Source organism: Aplysia californica, unplaced genomic scaffold, assembly GCF_000002075.1.
Source record: "Aplysia californica isolate F4 #8 unplaced genomic scaffold, AplCal3.0 scaffold00003, whole genome shotgun sequence".
Lineage (NCBI taxonomy): Eukaryota > Metazoa > Mollusca > Gastropoda > Aplysiida > Aplysiidae > Aplysia > Aplysia californica.
The window spans coordinates 146,828-156,807 of NW_004797273.1; the positions used below are offsets into that span (position 1 = coordinate 146,828).

Consider the following 9,980-nt stretch of genomic DNA (forward strand, 5'->3'; position numbering starts at 1 on the left):
TTAAGCGTGAGTTTTCTGTGAAGTCTTTGCTATCAATGTGTAGCTTATTTCAAAACATGCAAAAGGAGTGTAAAACGTTTATGAAAACATTGTTTGCATTTGAACTGCCAGCTTCAGAAATCTAGAAAAATGTCAACTTTCAATCATGCCGCGTCTCAGTGCAGATGAGCGAGGGCGCGCTATAGGGCATCTCGAAGCAGGCGTTCCCGTGGTGGATGTCGCAAGGATTTTCAATTGTAGCAGGGAAACCATCTACAACCTGCAGACCAGGTACATGAACACAGGAAGTACCAGAGACCGGCCAAGATCAGCTTAGGGAGGCCGCGGTTTACCACCCCGGCACAGGATCGGTATATCCGCACAACCCACCTGAGGGACAGGTTCCAGTCTACTTTGCATACAGCCAGAACCCTCCCGCAACACCAACCAGTGAGCACACAGACGGTTATTCGTCTCAGGTCCTTTTCATGGATGAGTCTAGATTTGACCTATGTCGCTACGATGATCGAATGCAGGTATATCGCCTTCGAAATGAAAGGTTTGCTGACCAGTGAGTACATGAAATCCCTAACAGGGGATATGGGCAGGTGAGGGTCTGGGGTGGAATCACAACAGACCACTGGACGGCATGTTCCGTTAGCACTGAATGGCGCCAACTACGTAGGTAGCCACCATCTTGCAGTCACATGTGGCACTGTTTGTGCAGAACCATCCAAGCTACATCTTACAACAGGACAACGCCCGAGCCCATTGTGCCAGGGTGACACAAGCTTACCTCGCACAACAACAATTCGGTTTCATCCATCCCTGGTCAGCAGTATCACCCGACATGAACCCGATTGAACATGTGTGGGATATTCCCGGGCCTCAAATCCAACAGATGAATCCCGTTTCTCAGAGTAACGCTCAGTTGATTCAAAGCCTAACCAACGCTTGGAACGCTAACCCACAACATCAAATTTCCAACATCGTCAACTCTATGAGGTGCAGATGCCGTCATTGCTGCAGGCGGCGGTCACACACGATATTAATCCTGCCTAACTTTCAGGCATTACCTGAAATGCTTTTGATTTGACCAGTACCAGTGTGCTTTGCTATCGTACGTTTCGAAAACCATAATTTAGGATTAATATGTCAGTGCAAAGTTTCTTGTTGGAAAAATGCACATTTACTTATTTCTAAAATTTTGACCCTATCACTTCAGGTGGGGCTTGAAGCACCAGGTGTGTTTTATGTGCATTAAAAAAGACAGGTTTTCAAATTCAGAAATGCTTTTTCTTTTTAGATGTAAAATCTTCTGTCTGTGTCTGCTATGGTTCATTTTTTATTTAACAATATTCTTTATGTCAAGTTTCTTCTGGAAATGAGTATATAAACACACACACCCTTTCATAACCCTTCCACACACACACACACCCTTCCACACATACGCACACACATACCCTTTCATACACCCTTCCACACACATCCTTCCAAACACACACACACACCCTTACACATACCTCACACACACTGTCACACACACACACACACACAAACACCCTTCCACACACACACACACACACACACACACACAAAAGACCTACCTCAGCGGGGGCTTGTTCTCCAGTTCCTCATTGTCCTCCACATCGTCCACGGCCGGCGCGCCATCGTCGGTCACCTCCGTCAGGTCCGAGAAGTTGTCTGAGAAGTTGTCTGAGACGTCATCCGTTTCTGCGTGGTCAAGAGATTCTGATAGGGCTGGATGTCCAAACCACCACCACCACCACCAGGACGAGCACCAACGCACGAGAGACACAGATGCAAAACAAACATCGACCGACGCACACGCAACACAGATGGGAACAAAAAGAACAAACGTTTTACTGTGAAGTCCATCGAAGTAACATTGCACTTTCTAAAACTTCTAACCAACTGGCAGACCGTAAGTCTGTACAGACCAGATTTTTTACAAAGATTAGCTCCATTAAGAAAGTATCCGGTACTCTAATTTAACGATGAAAGAATTATTTACTTTGCTTAGACGAATGATTTGGTATTTAAGGGCTTCTTAAACACACTCGTACCATTCATACTTGATAAAATTTTACACTAAAATATGATACTTTAGTATAAATCTAAGCAAAGTTAACTCCATACTACATATTATTATCAAATACGAAAAAGAATTTGTCTTGAATCTTAATGTATAAATTATTTACAGTACAAAACAAACTCATTTAAGAAGCCTACATCAATTTCAGATTCCTTTTTCATTTGAGAAATAAATAGATAAAACTATGGTACTAGTGAAAGTTTTAAAAATTGAGTGAATTTTGTATAAAATGAAGTTTTGAATCGTTAAACTGATATTGTAAACGGTGAAGTTTACCTGATGCACCAGACCGAAACTGAGAGCAGGGTGAGAATATTAGAGGGGTAGAGGGGAGGCCGTGGTGAGGCCGAGTGGTGGTTACCTACACCAGGTGTTAAAAGAATTAGCAGGGCAAATGAGCATAAGCAAAGCTTTTTTTCAGGAGCTGGTATACAGTTTAAGTAAAATTAAATGTAGGAGTTTTTACATACACCCCCCCCCACCCACCAATTGACACAATATAGATCATGTAGGAGGCAGGCTTCTGACCCTGCCTGTCAAGGCCAGCTTGGGCTGAGAGCTAGGCCTTTTCGGCTGAGGGGGATACAACATCCCAGCAGAGAGACCCAGTTACTTGATAAAAATTCTCCACACTCAGGAATCCAACTTGAGTCTCCTGCATGTGACAGCAAAGCTCCTAACCGCTACACCACAGATGCTGTACACAGTTTGGTAACCAACACACATTTTTCAAACATTAAGTAGGACCAGGATTAATCTTCATGAAAACTATTTCACACTGGTTAGAGTAGCTCAGGGCAGTTGTAATTTGCAGAAATTCTATTCTAGAACTAGAATGTGCTTTCAAATCAACCCAGGACATACACATTTATGTGATAAGGTGAATCTACAGGAAAAGTGAGATTATCAATCGAAATGGTTAAAATGTCTTGATAATAATCAGGAATGAATGAATGGGAGGCATATAAACTAGTTCTATAGTGTGCCACTAAAAAAACTAGCACTATGAACACAAGGATGAAAACCAAGATGATAATACAGAACTCATCACAGAAGCCTGTGTGTTCAACTGAAATATATGGGTTGACTAAAAAAAAGGAGTTGGTCTGAACAGAACAGGGACAATTCTCATCGTCATAGTCAGAGAGATGAGGTTGTGTTGAGTTCAGAGACTCTTGAGTAAAGAGAAGCGCATTGACTCGATAAAGGTCACTAGTGTATGGGGAAAAAGCTGTACAGACAGAAAGAGCAGCATGATTGACCAAATCATAAAACAACAAAGCTATTCCTGTGAGAAGGTCGATATTCTGTGGGTTCACCATCTGATGAGGCAGTTAAAACATAGGTTATATATAACCTTTTCACACTTGGGGTCTCAGCATGAGTTTCTTGGCTGCTCATAAGAGTCCCTATTTCCCATTTCTTTTTATTTATTTCATTTATCAACTTGTTTCTTTTATGGATCTTACTCTGATCAGAGAAATCACTTTGGTTGATTTCTAAATTAAATGTCTTAAAGTCGAGTTAACCCTCTCCTCTATACCCCAAAAGACAGCTCATATGAAATATCTAAAAGTTGGTTTAAGATAATGAGGAGACCACAAACAAGTTATTATAATTGTACAGAGATAGAAGAGAGAGGACTGAAAACCTGTAGTATCAAACCATTGACTGGGTACCGACTGGACTGAACCATGCGGCACTTCTGCCAGCAAATTTTAGAGAACTGCAACAGACTAACAACAATGCCAATACATTTGGAAAAGTTGGAGTGAAACCCAAACACCATAAGGAAGTGGGGGCATCACAAAAAAAATTGTAAGCAATTCTCCTTTGAATACCTAAATATCCAGAAGCTATTTTTCTGAGAGAGTAAAATCAGAAGATGGGGGGGGGGGGGGAGGAAGGAAGGGGGGTGGGGGCTATATGTTTAAGAAGGTATCCTGGGTTGATACAGTAGTAAGATTAGAATTATTAATATCGTGCAATGTTAAATGGTCAACTTCACAGAGACATACAGGCAGAGACGGAAGCAACAGACATGTGTGAACAGGCACAAGACAGCACAGAGCTCATCTCTGCACAACACACAATCTAAGGCTCCCACCCACACTCCCTTACTCTCCAACTATTACCCAGACATTACATAAAGCTTCTGATTTAAACATCAAAGCAGACATAAACATGTACATTAATAAAATACCAATAGATCTTCAAAAAACTTCTTTTTATCTAAAAGCAAAATAATTTCATTAATACTACACATCTCAAAAAAGTATAAGATTAAGTACATAGTGAAACCCAAGGTAGAAGGAATAACGATAAGCACAAACTGTGTTAAACTATGGATTATTCTTTAGGAGTTGTGGAAAACAAAGCAAACCACTCTCTGAGAATTGTTACATCTTTTTCCACTGTCTGTGACGTATGTACCTTCAGATTCCAAAAGATCCTGGACACTAAACAAATCTTTAGAAACCAAAAGACAAAAAGTGGTACAAGCTTCTTTCAAAAGTCTCTATGAAAATTTGAATTTTACAGTTTGATAAAAGTACTTCAAATTGTAACTAAAGGTTGTAATACTTAATTCATTTTGTTACAGGAAAGAACGTGCGTTCCACTAATCTTCATAATAAACAGTAAAATTCCTTCAGAACAGAAATGCTATTCGTATGAAAAATATTTGAACCATCAATTTTTTAATGAAACAACATGAATCTTTTCAATCAATATTAAGATAATCACTGAATCAGTTAAACTGCTCTGGTGTACAGTATTTCATCAGCATATCTTATGTGTTTGTAAGATGTGAGAATGATTTTAAAAAAAATCACAGACTTCAGCTTTTATATGCTGTATATTTTAAAGTATGAAATTAAAAGAATCTGTGAAGTGTTTATCTCCTCATATCTACCTCAGCTGTCAGCTGCTCACATGATCCTGAACAAGACTAGGAACGTATATGTCATTACTTTAGTCACAAAGCATGTAATAAATCATGCAAGGTTATATATATATACATATTTTTAAAGTGAGTACAGACATGGTTTGATGGAATTTTACATTGGTCCAGTATTTTAAAAAAAATTAAGTACATTAGAGGAGATAAAATGGTTAATATCTATAAAAAGAGATCTACAAGAGCACCATTATCGTATTTCAAAACATCTGGAGGAGAAAAAAAGATAAAGACTGAGCAGAGGTTATAAACCTTATACCCTTGTTAAATGTTATCCTAGCATAAGCAAAGAGGCGAAGCTTAGTGTGTTACCTAGAGCCACATGCCAGCTAGGAAAGTGGTGGGTTTCACAAAGTTGGGGTCTCCAATCTTACTACTGTATCCCCCCCTCCCTTTTTTTTTCTGACAAGGGGAAATCTGTAATGAACTATTCATTGAAACAAAAGTTAGCTTATCTTTTCAGTCTGCTGTCACATTAAGGTCAACTGAACCACCTATTTGTTCTGCATGAATACAAGTACAACGCACATTATAATACGCCTTACTTCTGCTGTTAAAAAAGTCACACACTAAGCCTTTTTTCTCATTATATTTATGACTTTATCAAGATTTGCATGAAAAGCAAAACGGCTTTCTTAAAAGTTGTCTCAGCTGATAATTCAAGTTAACAATTGCAACTCCGAACAGCCACTAGTTTTCTCTGTATACTCCCAAGACTACACCTCACATCCTCAAATTTTTTTCAAAAATTGCACAATAATGTGCTACAAAACGAAGAGCCATCAGCTAATAGGTCTCCTGGTGGCCAGCATGAGGGGAAAATATCAACGACAAAAGCTTTAAACTAACAAACCTCTTAAGCTTTCCAAGCAGTGATACAATCACATCTTTCTCTTCAGAAACTGACATAGATCCTTCAGGTTTGTGCCCCTCACTTGCAGTGCAACTTGACCAAAAAACACTCTGAATTTTTCATGAAATCAGTCCATTACCCTTAGCAGACTAAAAGGAAAAGCAACTGAAAATAATGCACACCTCGTAACAGGAAAACTACCCCCCCAAAAAATTAATAACATATAAATTATCTCATAAACAGTTCCCTTTGATATATTGTGGACGGTCTAAAAGTACACTTTTACTTTCAAATTTGCTTAAAAAAAACCCCCTCATATTATTACTAACCTGTGCGTTGCACCTGAAATCTACGACGTCCCACACATGAAAAGAAGCTGATGGTTACATTCGGATAAAAATGCTTCTATTATGCCCATTAATAACCCTTGAGGTAAAGCTGTCCAGCAAGCTCAGGTAACGTCCTTATGCACCCCCCCCCCCCCCCCGTTCAGGGTCACTATAAGGGCACCGAGGGCTTAAAGGTCACTCTGCAGGCAAAACAGTACCTTAGGAGGGAGGGACACAACTGAAACAAAGGATTCTGGGACACAGTGGAAAACTGAAGGGGGGGGGGGGACTTTTGTCACCTAATCAACCATATTCTCGGCAACATTACGTCTTTTGTGGTCACATTTTCGAACAGAGCTTATCTTGCAGACACTCTTTCCAGCTTGCCTGTACTATAAATTTTTAGCAGTTTCCATCCTCCTTCATTTTGGAAAACACTTCAAACTTTTAAGCATTTACAGAGCAATTTGAAAGCTAAAATCGTCACAGAGCAATTTTGCAAATGCTCAGCTGTTTCTGAGGCTAATGGAGGCCAAACTTTGTGAAACCGAACTCACTGCACAATATGTTCTTTAATGAAGAAAATGGAAACCCCATCCTCCTGACCACCATTACCTCACAAAATCTTTTAGCTCCTGCATGTTATGCAGCTCCTGGCAACAAAATACTAGGTCTCACAGTGTTAATGATATAAATTACCAGAAAGGACAGAGGGGGTAAAAAGGGGAGTAAAGATGCTGGGATTTAAGAACTGCTATGCAGGGGCAGAGAAATAATGTTGTTGTGAGCAGCTCACCTTCCCCGCCGTCGTACGGCAGTTCTCCAGCACAGTCATTGGGCACCAAGGGGGCACACTTCCTGTGGCAGTTGAACTTGCAATCTGTGAACATTCCGAGGGACAACATTACAAAAAAAAAGGCAAGATAGATCCTGCAGAAAAAACAATTAAAGGCAACGGACAATAAATAGATGAACGACATTAAAAGAATAAAATATGTAAAAAGCGCATGGAGGGGGGGGGGTGGAGTTGATTATCCTGCTGTTAATGCTTTAATAAAAGTATACTGATGGTTGTTTTGTTTTAGTAGAGGTAAGAGACAACAGAAAGCAAAGTAGTCAGTTAGCTTAACCCCGATGATATGCAAACTTATAGGTATGCTCTTTCACACTGGCTGTACTGGAAACACTTTAGCCACAACTGGTTTATATAAAAATGAAAAAAAACCCACATTAACTGAAGATTATAAAAAAATTCCTCTCTCACACAGACCATTAAATATTCCGTCATTTTCTTTTTCAGTCTTTCAGTCAAACCTCAGGAGCTTAGCTACAGACCTAATCTTTCTAAAACAAAACACAAATATGTAGCTCTAACTAATACTACATTAAAGTGATATTATCTATTGGCCTTAGTGAATTTTATGATGTTTTTTAGCTTCTCTTTTACCCTTCCAGCCCCATGCGCATATATTTTCAGCAGTGTTTGTACCCCCCACCATCCCAAGAGCGCATATTCTCAGTTTCGGGGGGTACCGAATTTGCGCATTTTTCGAAATTAGCAAATCTAATTAAACTTTAATTTTCATATTTGTTCATTTATCTTTAAACATTGTTATATGTTATAGCCTAAACCTCATTACAAAGATACTACATCATTTTTTAGAATGCATGCTTCTTTCTCTGAAATACCGCTGTATTGGCTGGGACTGGGGTCAGGGAGTGCACAAAAATGGCTGGGGTTGGAAGGGTTATAGAGAAATCAAGGCCTCTTTGAGGGTGGTTGGCAGGTGCTCTGATGCTAGATTTCCTTTCAAACGTCTATTGTCCTTATCTCTCCTCCTTTTTTGTATTTGTTACTCTCTTATAACACCTCTAATCTTCGGTTCTTATATGACCTAATGAGTTGCATGTTCCGTAAAACTTACTAAAACAAAAAAAGGTCTCCATAAATATCTAATCTAAGGATGAAATACAAATTTTGATTCATAATTAACTGCGTCATCTGTAGATAAAACTAAATGGATTATGAATACAATCCCAGACTTTTAATTCCTATAATAACATTGACTCATGCAACTGACTACTAATCTAATAAATGAGCTAAACCGATATCTCAAAACCAAATTTAGCAGTGTGTAATGATGAGAAACTCTTCAGTCTTATGGACTCGATCAGTGAACTTTTCTTCTCATTAATCCCGACAATATGTTGTAAAACAGTGAAACAATCTCTATGGTTATTTTCATCTGAATTACAAAAAGCTTAGGACCTTTACGTCCAACACAAAGTGCCTTTAAGACAATATAATATTTGTATTTTATTATTAACAAGTGGCCACATTTTATTGAATTTTATGAAAGTGAGCTAACTATAACTTTTTATTCATTCATTAAAGGAATTATTTTTAATCAGACCTGTGACTTAAGTTTACCAAAAAAATCATGATAAAAAAGGGGTGTTCTTGTCTAGTGGCAAGCTGTCAGATGTTCCAATATAAGAGTTGTGAGTTTTATTCCTTCCGGCTCAATCAAATAGGACATTGCATTCACAGGAAGTGTAGTTTTTCCTACATTCAGCTGTTGACTCAGCTGCAGATGGGAACTTGGCAATTGACAAAATCATGGAAAGTCTGTGTCTAACAGCCTGGGGAGTAAAATAATGTAAAGCATGCATCTAACAGCCTGAAAGAGGCTGTGGTCTCCTGAGGGGGACCGAAATGGTAATTTGGACAGAACAGGCCTACAAGGGTAGGTATTGTGTAAGCCTTCTGGACTCATTGTGTGTGTGTGTGTGTGTGTGTGTGTGTGTGTGTGTGTGTGTGTGTGTGTGAGTGAGTGTGTGTGTGTGTGAGTGTGTGTATGTGTGTGTGAGTGTGTGAGTGTGTGGGCGGATGGGGAGACCGGGGAATACACAACTATAAATAAGCATTTCTACAGCTCGGTGTAAGACTCGGTCATACGTCAAATTTCAAAATGGTGTATGGCGGAGTCTCACACTACGCAGCAGCTTTTCACTTGTTCTTTTATTTCAAAAGGACGCAATACATCTCTCGGGCCCCGATTCTGCCCCACAATATGAGTACATCTTGCTTTACGGCACTATCGGACTCAGTTTCCGTCAACCGACCTTTGCACTGCACGCCCTGTCGAATGATGCCCTTGAGGAGTCTCTTGCACCACTGGCACTGGGTGGGCCGCGTGTAGTTGTGGACCACAAAGGTGTGAGGCACCTTGATGCGGTTGGCATATTCTCGCTCCAGCCAGATGGGTCTGCCCGTCCATGATTTTGAGCGCCCGCCGCCCGGGGAAGGGGGCGTCGGCTGGCTGGGCACACTCAGCAGATTCTGTATACAAGTACAGAAAATTAATGTTTTAGTTTTAGTATCAGTAAGAGTTTTACGGCACTTGAAATACAATAACGTCATATAAGTGCCTAAGATTAAAGGTGTTACAAGAGAGTAACAAACACAAAAAAGAAGGAGGATAGATGTTTGGTAGGAAAGAAGGAGGGCAGAAAAATAATGAAAACACACTGAATTTTCAAAGTTTAGAGATACACATCGGCCATAAAAACACCCATTTCGTGCAGGGAAAAACATGAGAACGACAGACAAAAAGAACAGAGAAAAAAAAAAGAATAACCTTTCAGAGGAACTCTTGAACCACCTACAAGAAAGGCTCTGAGAGGTTGGGTTGGGGAAGGGAGACTTTCTTGTAATCCTAATTGTAGTAAGAGTATGGGGGG

The 9,980-nt window shown here is 39.7% G+C and overlaps 1 protein-coding gene across 1 annotated transcript in view; it reads right to left on the reverse strand.

Moving 5' to 3' along the window:
- LOC101849658 (serine/threonine-protein kinase D3) overlaps window positions 1-9,980 on the reverse strand; it is a gene marked incomplete in the record, with an annotated part of 184,041 nt that overhangs the window by 47,643 nt on the left and 126,418 nt on the right. Inside the window, 3 exon segments of the mRNA XM_035968165.1 lie at window positions 1,587-1,740; window positions 7,033-7,116; window positions 9,363-9,579. Of these exon segments, the coding sequence (XP_035824058.1) occupies window positions 1,587-1,740; window positions 7,033-7,116; window positions 9,363-9,579 (455 nt within the window).